At 37.0% G+C, this 15839-nt stretch overlaps 1 protein-coding gene across 3 annotated transcripts in view; it reads left to right on the forward strand.

Moving 5' to 3' along the window:
• Positions 1 to 15839, forward strand: part of LOC124715465 (E3 ubiquitin-protein ligase Bre1) — a 274712-nt gene that overhangs the window by 59468 nt on the left and 199405 nt on the right. For all 3 annotated transcript variants that reach the window (XM_047243098.1, XM_047243099.1, XM_047243100.1), the window contains exon 6: positions 466 to 693. In XM_047243098.1, the coding sequence (XP_047099054.1) occupies positions 466 to 693 (228 nt within the window). The remainder of the gene's footprint in view (positions 1 to 465; positions 694 to 15839) is intronic.

A 15839-nucleotide genomic window follows, 5' to 3' on the forward strand; every position in this document is an offset into this window, starting at 1 on the left:
TTCCTTGAAAAATTAAGCTGATTCTTGTTGTATTGTCGATTGCCTTTACTTAAACTTATGGATTGACTTTTTTCGGGTGCGTAAACATTTTATTTTTATCTGTTATTACTTCTTTGTTGTAATTTCCTGTATTGACATGTTCCATGACCTTGGAGATTTTCTCCTCAATTTGGTCCTACGAAACTTGACATGTAAATAAATAAATAAAGTAATTTGTACTCCTATTTCTCCTTTGCTGGTTTCTCAGACCTCAGTCTGATGTTCTTTCAGTGGACGTCTAATGGCTACCATTGCCATCTAGTCGAACTATGTCAGTCCGAATAGTCCAAGTATTTTATGTTTGATTGATTCTTATATGTACATATAACTTTCTGCCAAAGTTTGATGAAGAACTTACACCATTTACTTCAGGTTTGGTCATTAGTTTCTGCAGTCAACTTGGTCACCACTTCTCATTTTTTTCAGATGGCTGAACTGCAGGATAGTCTTACAGGGAAGGAAACCGAGGCAGCAGAGCTAAGAAATCAGATTGATGATTTACAGTATGAGCTGCTTAAAGTGCAGTCCCGTAATGACAAGCTGGAGAATCACTTAGCAGAAGCTTACGAGAAACTCAAAGCATACCAGCAAATTCATGGTGATGATAAGGGTGTTGTCAAACCTGTTGTCACCACAAGCGTTTCACAAAAGAAGGTAAGAAATAGCCTATAGAATGTTCTCTTATGTAATGGAAATTTCCTGTAATATCTTCACATGTGCTTGCTGTTTGTTGCCTGTGCCATTTACTTTTCTCTCATTTTTGTAATGATTTGTTTGGTGTGTGGTGTTTTTTTGTCCAGTGATTATGAAGTTGCATGTGTGTTATTACATGTGCCTGTTTTTGATAGACCTCCAGTGTCTTCCATTGGTAAGTTCCTAACACTGTTTGCTTGAAATTGTCACCTTTTCTTTAATAGCTGCTTTTTTATTTTACATTGGATGGTTTCTTTTCTTTCATTATCTTTGACATGCAACATCTTTTGCTGTTTGCATAAGTACCTTTGTTAAATAATTTCCCTTTTCATCATCATTTTTTCCCCTTAATTCAGCATCTGGCTAGCTGTGGATGTCTATGATATTTCTCCACTTCCTCTGTCTTCCCACCATTCGTCTTCTATAAATATTTTGCTGCAGTTCAGGTACCTTCTCCATAAACTCATCTTTATTGAGTAAATCTAGCTTTCTCTGTTTCCCTCTTGCTCTCAAACTTGGCCTCCATAATTGGTTTTGGTAGTCTTCCCTCCACCATTCTCTTTTCATGTCTAAACCATTTTACTCTGTTCTTAATTCTCTTAGTCAGCTTTTCAACTCCAATTTTGTTTGTAACATCTGCATTTCTACCCCCCCCCCCCCCATATCTCTCTCTCTCTCTCTCTCTCTCTCTCTCTCTCTCTCTCTCTCTCTCCCCCCCTCCCTCTCCTCATTTTCCCTTACATACTTCTTAGAAATTCCAGTTTACTGGCTGGGATTCTGCTCACCTCTCTTCTTGTCATTGTCTAGGTATCTGACGCATGTGTCATTGGGCATTGGGTGTAAAGTATGTCATGTACAGCATTTCTGTACATTTTATTGGCACCTCCATTCCCCAGACTGAGCTCCTCTCACACTGATAAAATGCATTGCTGTGTTGTACTTTTTCACTAACTTCTGCCTCTATTCTTGCATTTTCCATTATCACATTTCCTGGATATGTAAAGTTGCCCCCAATTTCAATATCCTATCATTTAATGTTAATTTATCCTTTGTCTTTTCTGTCTCCTCTAGTTGTTACCGTAGTCTTGCTTTTGTCCACACTGCATTTCATTACATCTCTGTCAATTTTTTTTTCATTTGAGGTGTTTATTTATTCTTGTTCCTCCTAACTGTTGCATCCCCACATCAGAGTAACAGTAACTTCATCTCCCTTCCTCTATGAGCTTCTTTTGTCTTTCTCATGGTTTCATCCATCGGCATTATAAATAATAGTGGTAGCACCACACTTCTTTGTCTCCATCTCGTAATATTCCTAAGTTTTTCCAACTTGGGTCTGAACACAATTGAAACTTTTGTCATACATTGCTGGTACAATTTCAGTTGTTTGTTTTCCAACTCCCTTTCTCTCAAAGATTTCCCATACCTTTTCTGTGGGAACAATATCATAAATTTTCACTCAGTCAAGAAATGTCATCAGATTTTTGCCATGCACCCGAAGCCTTTCCATCAACTATCTCATACTAAAGATTGGGTCCACTGTTCATCTACCATATCAAGAGTCATACTACTATTTTTCCAACTGACCTTCCACTTTTTCTGTCAATTTTCTTTCCAATATCCTCTCCATTATTTATGCTACTTGTGATAAGTGTGTGAGCCCTCAATAGTTGTCACATACTTATGTCTCCCTTCTGGAACACTGAACAAAATATTCCCTTTTCTCATTCTTCAGGCGCACATTTCTGAGTCCATATGCATCTTAGCAATCGATTTAACCATTATAGCCCAGAAAGTCCAGCTGCCTGTAACATCTTAACATTTGTTTCATCTGTCCCAGGTGCCTTTCCTGTTTTCATTCTTCTCAGGGCTGGTTCTTCTTCGGGCATTGTAATGTCGTTCTCTTCTTCCAGGCCCAGGTCCCCACGGTATTCTTCTGTTCCCTTTTCATCGGTGTTTTTCGCATTTAGTAATTTGTCAAAGTCTTCTTTCCATCCTCTCCTTATCTCCTCTGGTTGCATTATAAGCTCTCCATTTTCCCCTTTCGCTGCCTTTGTGTAAGTGCTTTCCTTCATCCTAATCCTTGTAATTCCATACAGCATCATTTAACCCCAGTACATCCTTTTCCAACTCGCATCTGAATTCCTCCCGTCTTTTCCTCTTTCCTCCAACTACCAATTTCTTACATTTCTTTTTATTTTCCTGGTATTTCCTTTTACTATGTTCCATTTTAACTTTTCCATTCATGCTTTCTTCTTTTCTTTTACTGCTTTCCTCACCAGCTCATTCCACCATGGTATCTCCTTTCCTCTGCCCTTGCATTCATTCTGCCACAGGTGTGCTCTGCAGAGCTTACAAATGGGTCTTTGAACATATTCAATTCCTCTTCAACACTTCCACAGTTAGTCTTTGGATTTTAAATTTAAGTAACTCCTGAACTTTCTTTGTACTGTCATGTCATTTGTTTCCACACTTTCACTTTCTTCTCCTTTCCTGCCTCTATTCATTTCAATTTACCCATTCTCACCTGTGTCACTGCTAGTCAATGGTCTCAATCAAAAGCTTCTAATGGGGGTGCAGTCACATCTGTCAACTGGCTAAGATTTTGCTTTTCCGAGAGAAAGTAGTAATTGACCATCTTGTCCTTTTTATCTTTTGACTGCTTTTCTCCCTGAAGCACGTGTTGCCAACAATCAAACCACTTCTTTCACAAAAATCAATTTCTTACCTTCCTCATTTTCCCCCTGTATCCATATGTACCATTTATCTCTTCATTCCAATTCTCTCTTTCCTTTCTTACCTGTGCATTTAAGTCAACCTCTCACGATCACTTCCACACCCATAATTTTTTTCTCCAATAACTGTAAAAATTCATCCGTCTACTTCTCATTATTTATCTCCCTTTTTATCAGTGTTTAATAGGCATTATCTAAAGTGCTGAACTTGTTGGTTAATGTAATCTGATATACCTGATGAATTTTGATATTTATTTATTTCATTTCATTCCGTTGTAGCCTGTCACCTACAATTCAGATATAGGCTGTACTGTTTCTTACAAACTACTCCTACTACCACAGCAGCTACTGTTATGAAAACTTCAGCTTTTGTCTGTCACATTCCACAACACTCTCCATTGTTCCCCTGTTCATAGGCGTGTCCTGCAGGTTCCTTGGGCACTTAGTGTGTTGTAGTTATTTCTCTCTCTTCCTGTGTTTCTGACTCTGGTTGCAGGGAAGGATTCCCCTGTGGCAAGAGTAAGCACAGCCACACGCCAGCCCATGTCATCCCAGTTCTTGTTCCTTGGGTGGCGAGACACGACCTATGGCTGTGTTTCTCTCTGAAGTTGTTAAGATGACTACTCATATGGCGTTGGCAGTTCTTCCGCTACTGCTGTTGACCTCAGCTGCCTTTGCTCCTAAACCTTCCTTGAAGTAGAGTCTGCAATATTGTCCAAGATATGCCATTCTGTTTCACAATGCAGTGTCTACTTGACATTGAATTTTCTGTTCTGATTCAGTTGCTTCCAATCGGTATGAGCTCTGTTGGCATGTAGCGGAAATCCCCAGATGGTGTGTTCTGGTATACCTTCTTCACCATAGGCACACTTGGAGGTCTGTCGTCGACCAATTCAATGCCAGTAGACAGCATAGGGCCAATGACCAGCTGAGATATGAGTCAGTTCTCTTGAGGGAATCAGGTGCTTCGTTCCCAGTCTCTCTTATATTTGACAAAAAACCATAGGTGTGCCTTGCTGTTTGGGCATCACCCCATCATTTCTGCCATAGGAGGACGACCTGTTTTTGAATTTGCTGCCTGCTTGTAATCCATATTCCTGTTAAATTTGGCACTTCATGATATTGTTGTCAGTATGATACATAGCCACCTTTTCTGTATCAGGAGATCGAGTGGATGCACTCCTGTCAGCCGAAGTAGTATTCCACGATACACCATGTTAACTATCCGTGCTGGTCTTATGAGCAAAAGTTTATAGGCTGAAGCACTCACACAATATCTCATAATCACAGTTAAGATAGCATTATGACACATTCTTATTGTTTGCATTGGCAGCATAAGATTGTAAGTGGTGAGACTAATAACTGTTTTCATCATATTCCTTGCTCTCATCTTCATTTCTTCAATATTTACACCATAATTTTGTTGTTCATCCAACAAGACACATCTGGTGACAGACTTTCTCTTTATGAACCTGTTACTTACTTTCATGATTGGGTCTCTTAGAAGATTCCTCTTTAACAGCATATACAGCATTAAACTTTCAAACTGCTGTAGAAATACCACCACTGGTCAGAATGACATCAAATTGAAATCAAATATTATTGGAGAAGGGGGAAAACGTATGACAAAAGAAATAAATAGTTACAAAATATAGCAATAGATGGTGCTGTAAGCATCATAATTTAATAGTGGTCAACTACAAATGACAAACGAATCATACAACAGTGCCTAAGCTGTATGTTTGACGTTAAACAAACTGTACTACTCAGTGTGGGTGTACAGGTGTGATATTGTTAGTTAAGTACGCCCATTCACCACAGCAAGGTCATATCACATTGGATGGGAAAAATCGGCTTTTAATTCTCCTGAGGCCAAAAACCGCATGGAAAAACATCAACCAAAATCAAAGTGGATTATTAATTTCAGTGTGACTGGCACAAAACATGTTCAGTATGCTGCCCACTGGTTTCTGCAACAAGTTGAAATAGAGAAACAGCATGTTCCACAACTGATCGAAGTGTTTCCGGGATCAAGTTCAGAATATGTTGCGCAATGCATGCCTTCAGTGCAGCTAAGTTTGCAGTCAGAACACTGAACACATCATCTTTCAGATAGCCCCACAGCCAGAAGTAACACGGATTAATATCAGGTGATCAGGACGGCCTGGCTGTAGGGACATGGTGGCTGATAATTGTAGCATTTCCAAAATGGCACTTAAGCAGCTGTTTAACTGGATTTACCATCTTGCATAAAAATGATCCTATCCACACTGTTGGAGAGCTGGAATGGCGTGGTTGCGCAGAAGACATTCGTAGCACTTACCAGTGATGGTATAGGTAACATGACCTGAAGCACCTGTCACTTGGAAAAAATATGGCCCTATGATAAATGATACCGTAAACCTGTACCTCACAGGATGAAGTGGTACTGGTTGATTTGTGTGTGGATTTTTCATTGCCAATATTCGACAATCCTGTGTATTGACGAGCAAGAAATTCTAAAGCAAAGGTCCCTCTTGCTGGCAGGTCAATAGGAAGCAATTTGTGCACATGGGTAATTTTGAATGGATGTTTCGAAGGATTTTACGCATCTTGACATGGTTATGCCCAATGTTTGGGCAATTCTCCGTGCACACCACTACTCATCTCCTCCTGCACTGCTGTGGGCACTGGTTCTTCTGACGTTGAATCGATTCGTTTCCTCGCTCTACCAGGTTGCACACCAAAATAACCCATCTTCCTGAATTTCCTAATCTTTTCTCAAGACCCACAGCAATCATCTGACCAACACCTTTCTGCAAACCCTTCAGTGTCCAGAACTTCTGCAGAGCGACATGTGCACAGTCATCATTCTTGTAATATAGCTTTACAAGCAGAGCGCGATACTGCATTGAGATAGTCGTGGTGAACGTCGCAGATGCGAAAGGAGGAAAAGCCTTGTACCCGGCATGTTTATACTAACTTCAGTGGGTCGTGTGCATGACAGGTGTTTTCATTTATGTATTCTGACACATACAGTGCCATCTATTGATCAAATTTCACACAAAGGAGAAACACGAATCAGCTTAGGGTTGTCATAAAAGTTTAAAATATGGTACATACTGGTTTGTTGTGAACAGTAGCGCTGTTAACAAGGTTGTTCTGTTGACACTGTGGCCTGGTATATACCATATTTTAAATATGTTTGATGATACTGATTTTGTATTTATCTTTTGGTAATCCCTCTATGGTTTCATTATAATAGGACATCTTTTAAAAGCAGACCTGAATATGGTCATTACTGACCGAAACTGTTAGTCTAAGAACCTAACAATTTTGTGATCATAGACAGAAATAAAAGAAATTTATTCCACACTTCCTGAATCACTGTTATTTTTGTGACCATGTCATGTGTTATGTTAACTTTTGTGTCTGTGTGTGGTGCATTTTTATTTCCAGCTGCTTTAAATGTTTAGTTTTTTCCCCGTGTATTTTTAGCAATTGTTAGGTTTTGCAAAAAGTATAAAAGTTAATCAAAGTCAAAATGTAATTATAAATTATTGCACACTATTTTCTAATAGTATAATTTTTGCCTGTGATCGCTCTCAAGCATGGCTCTTGGCACATGACCAAAGAAAAAATGCGGGGTACCCCACTCAAACCTCCCTGATTTCAGAGCCCCGGGGCGGGGGGGGGGGGGGGGGGGGGGGGGGGGGGCACAGTAGATACGACAACGAAAAATGCACCACATTGTAGAGCATCGAAAGAATTAATTTATTTATTTATCATCAATACACCTCTACATGTGAACCATTTGTAGCACGAAGAATATCAAGTCTGTAGTCAGTTTCTTGCCAAGTTCTTTGTAACGTTTCCTCTGTTATTGTTGCAGTCGCGTTAGTGATACAATGTTTCAGCATAGGAATATCATACACTTTGGTTGCATACACGTGGTCCTTCACGAATCCCCGCATGAAGAAATCAAGTGGCGTAATGTTGGGTGAACGTGGCGTCCAATCCGACGATTGGGAAATTTCTTATCCAGGAACTTGCGAACAGCCGTTGACCAATGCAGCGGAGCTCCATCTTGTTGAAAAAAGATTTTGGCTTGCAAGTCTTGTATCTGAGGGTACACAAACTGCTCCAACATGTCCAAATACACTGACCCATTCACTGTTTGTTCTGCAAAGAGGAGCGTTCCAACAATCGTGTTGCGCATTAGCCCGCACCAGATGTTTAGCTTAGGGCTAACACAAATATTTTAAATGACAATGTGCGGATTTTGTGAACCCCAAATCCGAACATTAGGCCTATTAATCCTTCCTGATAAATGAAAGGTTGCCTCATCTGAGAATAAACATCTTTCCATGAAGCTGGCATCCATATCAATACACCGGAGCATATCCGCAGCAAATTGTTGTTGGTGTAGTTTGTCATTCAGCATCAAATGTTGCAGAATTTGCACTTTGTAAGCTCACATACGAAGACGCTGGTGAACTACATGATTCACTGTTGATCGAGGTACATCAAGTTGCCTAGATGCTTGACAAATTGACTTATGTGGGCTTCTGAGAAACATTTGTCTGGTGTCCTCCTCTGTCTCTACTGAAACTCCATAACGTACACTACCAGAATGTTTCAGAACACTTCCTGTTGCCAGAAACTTCCTATACAACGTCTTAATTTTTTTCATATCAGGTGGATCACATTCATACACACAACGATAATTTCTTTGCACAGTAATCATTGATTTTGTTTCTGCAAACCACACTAATACTTGCGCACGCTGCTGTGGATTCGCCATTTTCACTTCATGTGACCATGCTGCACTCTGGCAACGATACTTGGCACTTCTGACACGGGAATATAAATTTTTTGAAATGCTCCACAATGTGGTGCATTTTTCACTGTCGTATCTACTATAGTTTTTCTCTCCTGGGTCCTTCAAAACAGGGAGGTTTGAGTGGGGCACCCTGTATTCTGACCATTAACATTTGTTTCAAAAAATGTTTTGTGGAATCAGAATGAGAAATACTCAATCGAAATTCATTACAATTCTTCTTGCATAGACTCAGGATCATTGTACATTCTAGCATCATTCTCAGTGTCAGTGTCAACAAAGTTCATGCAAAATTTTGTCATCAATAAGAAATTGTGAAGCCATGTATTTAATTTTTTTATGAACTGAATGAACAGCTGCTTCCCTCCAGCAACTTGATCACATACAACTAATGTGATTTGCTGGCTGATTGAGAAACTCCTTTTTGCAATCTGTTGGATGTTTTAGAAACTACACATCCCTTGCAACACAATGAAGAAACAGAACCAATTGTTTCTCTAGCATCCACCTTAATATATATTTAGCCAAACTTCATGCAGCAAGGTCTTCAGTGCTGAAGAAGGTGGGCATGACCCACGGGCTAAAGCCATTGTGTTAGTTTCCTGATTCCATTACCCCAAGTAATTCCCCCCCCCCTCCCCCCCCCCCCCCACCACCACACACACACACACACACACACACACACACACACACACACACACACACACACACACACACACAGATCAGATTACCACTGTCACAGAAAATTTTTATGTTGCCTTATAGCCTTCAATGACCACGCCTATAACACACTAGCCTTCCAGGACCCAAATAGTTCGGTGATATTCCATTAGGTATCGGAATTGCAGCCAGATAATGTTGAAATCTTGCAACTATTTTACTCCCACTGAAAGAAATTCTGCTCTTGTTGACTAGCACCTCCAACCAATTGCCCAAAACCTAGCTTCCCACATCAAAAATACTAGCCATTTCCTTCACCAAATTTTCACCATTCCCACTGAAATATGCTCACTATTTTTTATTTACTTAAATTTGGCACATTTCGTGACAGTACCTTTTCCGTGAAATGTTTACAAGGCGATATTTGTCTTGGCTTCAGTTGTATAGTGGAAGTATGATTCCACAATGCAGTTTCGTCAGCTGCAGAAATGACCTGGTTCAATGCGTTTGCCTCATTTTTGGTGCTTCAAATACCATTTCTTCGAATGTGGTTTCTTCTTAAAGTTTATATAGAAAAAGTAGTAACATAATTCATTTTTTCCTGTTCACTAGCAAATTATTCATAACAGCGACCTGCACATTGTTCTATCGTCAACACACACCACGAGTTCACTGCCGACTAACTACAGTCAAAGACGACTCCAGCGTCAAAGACATTTTACACAACACACAAGCTTCCACTTGTAATCAGTCTCTTTGATATTCTTCGTCACATTTACTAATAGTAATCAATATGCTGTCACTCTCAAAAATATAAGTAAATTAGCATATAATAAGGCAAATTACAATAAAAAAATTCTGACAAAAATATAAGAAAACATTTACAATTTGGTATCGACAAATCCGGTAGAAAATAACACATCTCCCAAATCCATTACAACTGCTCCCCAGGGCTTTTGTTGTTATGAACATATACAACAAAATCCCGACCACACTCAGTAATGGATCTGTATTACACGATTAGTACTCGTACATTAATGATGCAGTCTGATAACCTCTTCCAGATTTGGACTCTTTGAATCTGTGGACTTGTTACTGGCTGTTGTTGCAATGATCCTTCCCCATCAATCTCATACACAAAAAATTCAAGTAAAGAAATTATTTAACATGACAAATATACATGGTATAAAACATACATGAGAAACACTCTTAACATGCAGCATACAGATTGAAAATAATATTAAGGTAAAACTCATTTGCTAGAATAAGATATCTACAACCACTTCTTTGGTCACACTGTGCCAACTGGTTCTCATAATTAAAATTTTTTTTCATATTAATTTTATTTTGCTTACATATTATACAATAAAAAATGATACTGGACATATATAGAGTAGTGTGTTTTTTTTCTATATATTTGCCTTTTATATATTTTTTACTTCTGATTTTCTTTTTGAATTTTTTTACTCATTTTTTTTGTTTCGTATATTTTTTTGCTTATGATTTTCTTTTTAAATTTTTATATATATTTTTTACTCATGTTTTTATGTATTTTAATTTTTAATTTTTTTGTAATTGTTTGTGTACACTTGCCTCTCTACTACAATATTACTACAAGTCACATTCTTGTGAAAAGTACTTTCGCTCCCCACAACATCAGTATAAAGAATAATAAATTGCTCATATATCATGAGGCTTTATCTAAAATTGGTTTTGAAACTTATACCTTTGCATGCATGTCCTCACATGCATGCCTTCACCCACAGGGAAGACTTAGCTTCCAAAAATTAGAAAAAATTCATAAATGCTCACTATGGAGACTTTTTTTTCTTTTTTTTTCTTTTTTTTTGTAAAAAAGTAAAAATAAATCTTTCTCTCATTCTTTGTTGCAATAGTGTTTTTTCATCAGTTTCAATTAACATGTGACTTCAAATTATTAATTTATACATGCAAATATACATACTTGGTTGTACAGGTAATTTTGTTCCAGCAAGCATATTCCAGTGGAGGACTTTTGTTTTAGATGTTAATAGGTTATTTAAATTTTTGAAATTATGATTTCTGTTTATATAGTTTCAAAGAGACAACATTCCTGAGACCAAATAATTTCTTTGACTTAGGGTATACCAAACGATAAGCATTAGGGTGTGGTTTTCTATGACTTCAAAAGGCCCAATATAGATATCAAAGAATTTTTTAATTTCTGAAGTTAACATTTTTGATTTTTCATGAGATTTGACCAGAACAAGATCCCCAATTTTGAAAGTGGTTATTTCTACCCTATTGTTATGTCTTTTATTCCTCTTTTCCCCTTGTTTCCTCATATTTTCCCTGACAATATCTTCTCTCTCTTGCATAGTTAAAGGTGTACATTTAGGAAATTCAATAAGTTCTGATATAAGATTTGGAGGTCTAATATTAAACATAATCTCATACGGTGAAAATCCTGTGGAACTATGTTGTAGGCTATTCATAATATCTTCAAAATTTCGAATGTGCTCAAACCAGGTTGGATGTTTATGGCTACAATAGGTTCTACGAAGTCTCCCAATTTCCCTCATATATCTTCTGCAGGATTGGTGGATGGAGAATAAACAGATATAAGTATATGCCTCAATTTTGAACTTTCAATAAACTTTTTCCAGATTTTAGAGGTGAACTGTGAACCATTATCTGATAATATAGCTTTTGGTTTACCCACCTGTGCGAAATAATCTCTTTCAATTTTTATTATAATTTCATGGCTAGTAGCTTTTTTCACTGGATATAGTTTAATTAATTTTGAAAATACATCTACCATAACAAATATGTAACAGTGACCACCTTTACTCTTTGGTAACATTCCATATAAGCCCACAGCGATAAGATCTAAAGGTTTTTCCGGAATAATGTTTTGCATCTCTCCACCACATCTTTGATTGCTCACTTTAACTCTCTGACATTTGTCACAGGTTGCCAATTCTTTTCTTACCTTCTTTCCAATATTTTAAAAATAAATGTTTTTGAATGCACTTCTGTATCCCACAATGACCAAAACTTTCATGTATGTAAATGATCAGCTTTTCATCATCTGCCTCTGGCCAACACAGTTTCCAGTTATCAGACTCTACATCTGTTCTCCGAAATAAAATCCCCTTATGTAATTTGTAAAATTTATCGAGTTTCTCATACCCCTTCTTGCCTAAACATTCTTTGATTAATTTCCAACTTTGATCTAAATTTTGATTTTTTTCTAATTTTGTTACACATGGTTCTAATTGTTTTCTCATTTTCCACCCCTTTCAGGTATCTAATTTTAAATTGCTTTTCCTCCTCTTTTTCAAAAATCTGCTTTCCTCCCCCAGTTGGTAACCTTGAAAGTGAATCAGCTACTACATTCTCAGAACCTTTTATGCGCTTGATTTCAAAGTCAAACTGTTGCAGAAATATTGCCCATCTGGTCAATCTACTGTGGTGTAATTTGCACTCTTGTAAGTAACTCAAAGCTTTGTGATCCGAAAATACTATGGTTTTATGTCCAGTAAGGTAAATTCTAAATTTTGTAAAAGCCCAATGAATTGCCAAAAGTTCCTTCTCTGTGACTGTATAATTTTTTTCATGCTTGAGCAACATTCTGCTTGCAAATGCTATGGTACAGTGTATCTTAACTCCATTCTCTACTCTTTCTTGAAATAACTCTGCTCCAAGCCCATAATTACTGCTATCAGTGTTCAAACAAAATGGTAAATTAAAATCAGGTCTGTGTAATAAGTGTTGCTTCCTCAACTCTTTCTTAATTTTATCAAACTCTTCCTGACAACTTTTATCCCAAACCCAAACAGTGTTTTTCTTAAGTAACTGACTTAAACATGGTGCATTCAGACTCTGATCACTTATAACCCAAAGAACGACTTCGTTACGGTATATTGATAATTTTCACTTATGGACCGTCTGACAGCAACTGAATAAAACACAATTTTAGTGCCATACACGTTTCGCCTTTATTTTCTGCAAGGCATCATCAGTGGCAGGTTGCGTAGACAGTTTCTTACATATTACGCTCCTGTTGCATTTTTGGTGTTGTTCTTCTTCCTATGAGCGCCAATTTGCTGTTTTTTCCACATTCCACAGCACTATGCACTGAACGCTTGTTTTAATGCCAACAATTGCTGTCAGACGGTCCATAAGTGAAAATTATCAATATACCGTAGTATTACGCGCAACTGAGGACAGGACCACAAAAGTTGAACGACTTTGTTTTTTAGTCTTACGTATAGGAATTTCTGAAATTGCTTTAATTTTTTCTGGATCTGCCAAAATTCTCTTGTCTGTGACAACATGACCCAAAAATTTTAATTCAGAAACTGCAAATTTGCATTTCTCTAATTTCATTGTCATTCCCCCTTTTCTAAGTTTTTCACAAACTGACTTCAAAATCGAAAAATGTTCCTCCCAATTTTGCCCTGTAACCAAAATGTCATCTACATAAATTCAGTTTAGATGCAAGTTCTTGCCCAGTACATGATCCAAAGCTCTTATAAATTCGGAAACAGAAGAATTTAACCCAAATGGCACAACACAGTATTGGTAACTCTTACCATTCTACAAGAAAGCAGTATATTTTCTAGAATTAACCGAAAGTGGTACCTGATGAAAACCCGAAGTTAGATCCTAACGTGACATATATTTTATATCTGTAAATTTATAGAGTAACTCATCAATATTTTCGGGGTGGTCTGTCTGTCTGAACAAAATTTTGTTTAAGTGTCTAGAGTCCAAAACCAATCTTACTCCACCATCTTTTTTCGAAACTACTACTAGAGGATTATTATATGCACTGATACTCCTTTCTATTATATTACATCCTTCCATCTTTTTCAGCTCTTTCTCAACAGCAAGTCTTTTTGATATTGCAATACTGTATATGAAAAATGGTTCATAAGGTTTTACCTGAAGCTCACACTGATAACCATTTACCCTACCAGGTATGTCACTGAAAACATCACTGTATTCCCACAGCATATTTTCTAACTGTTGTTTTTGCTCCCCAGATAAATTTTGTGTTTCTGAAATTTTCAAATTTACTAAACTCCCAAATTCAACTTCATCAGTATCAAATCTATGAATTTCAATATTCTCCAATCTATTTTCTTTTAGTAAATTGATACTGTCAAAATTTCCATTACTCTGATCACCAAGTGTGTTCACAAAATTTGTCTGAATGTATTCCCTTTCACTAGTTTCTATCAAAAGTTTTCTTCCAACCCAATCAAATGCTGTATTTACTTTTACTATCCAATTCATACCCAAAAGAAAATCCTCTTTAAATTCCTGAATTACAAAACATCCATGTGTGAACAACTTGCCTTCAATTAAAAATGTCACTAAAGCCTGGCTTTTTACCAATTTACTGCTCTTCCCAGTAGCAGCTTTTATCTTTACCCCAACAACTGGCATTTCAACAAAATCTTTCCCCACTTTCAATTTCTTGCTTAACCTTTCAGATATTCCCGAGATCTCACTTCCTGTATCAATTAAACATTTACCAATCCATGACCCAATCTGAACTTTTATATAAGGACTGCAAAATTGATCACTTTTCTCAGAACCTGTATCCTCATGTAATAAATCACTTTCAATTTCCCCAAACCTACGTATACTTATCAGAATCATATGGTGTACCATTATATGTATTATTTGTCACAGTTATAAAATTTGCACAATGTACAAAATTGTCATTAGTACTCTCTATTATCTCAAATAGCCAAGAATTTTCATCCAAATCACATTGTATACTATTGGAGTACTTATCCTTCAGCTTTTCAAAAATAAAATCTCTCGTCTTTTTCCACCTCTCAGGACATACAGTTTCACATACATTAATAAACATCTTTCTAAACTTCTTGTCAAAAGAAATAGTTTCACTGTTCAGCCATAGATTCATAAGAAATGTGTGTGTGTGTCATTAGTATCTGTAAAAGTTTCACTTAGGCTAGAAGTTATACATGTGTCATCATTATTTGTGTAGTCAGATTCTTTACCAACAACATCAAAATTCACACTTTCACATACACCCAGCTTGTGAGCCTTATTCATCCTGGTAACATCCCTGGGATTTTCTATAATATTCTCACTATTTAATCCATTTTCAACCATGTGTATACCCAACTCCCTATTTAAACTAATGAAACACCTTTCCTCAACATCATCATCAATACCATTACCATCATTATCAACTATATCATCAACATCATTATCATTATACATATTCAGGTCATACACATTCAAATTATCCCCTAAAATATTATTTCCCCTTTCTAAAGTTACCAGATCCCTTTCACCAATATTTTCATTCTCACAGCATGCATTCTCTCTCTCATTCACACACATCTCTGAACTACTACAAATTACATCATCTGACAAAGTGTTGTTCTTTTCTGCCCAAGTGTAAAACTGTCAAATTAAATGAATCACAATTACTTTTATCTACTGTATGTTCTTGTTTACTGAAAATTTTATCTTTATCAATATCATCATTATTTTCCTCTTGAAATTTCTTCAATAAGTAACAACTAATGACCTCATGTGATAGCTTAGGTTTGGAACTGTCATGTTTGGGTTTATAATAGCCACATCCATTGGTCCTTTCATCATGCTCACCTTCTGCCTCAACCTTGCAGACCTTCAAGGGGGCGTCTACTCGTTTTTTATTTCCTGAATTACAACTGGTTCCTGTTTGAACTGCTGATTGTGGTTCTGCCAATGTCTCTGATCAACATTTTTGTTCCCATTCCTATGCCAAACATTACCTGGTTCTTGGTAGTTTGTTGTACTGATCTCTAGCAAAATTTCTGTGATTTTGATCCTTAAAGTGTTCTCTATTTTGTTGATTATTTCCGCGAAAATGTTGTTCTTGT

The sequence above is a fragment of the Schistocerca piceifrons genome, chromosome 1, assembly GCF_021461385.2.
Source record: "Schistocerca piceifrons isolate TAMUIC-IGC-003096 chromosome 1, iqSchPice1.1, whole genome shotgun sequence".
Classification (NCBI taxonomy): Eukaryota; Metazoa; Arthropoda; class Insecta; order Orthoptera; family Acrididae; genus Schistocerca; species Schistocerca piceifrons.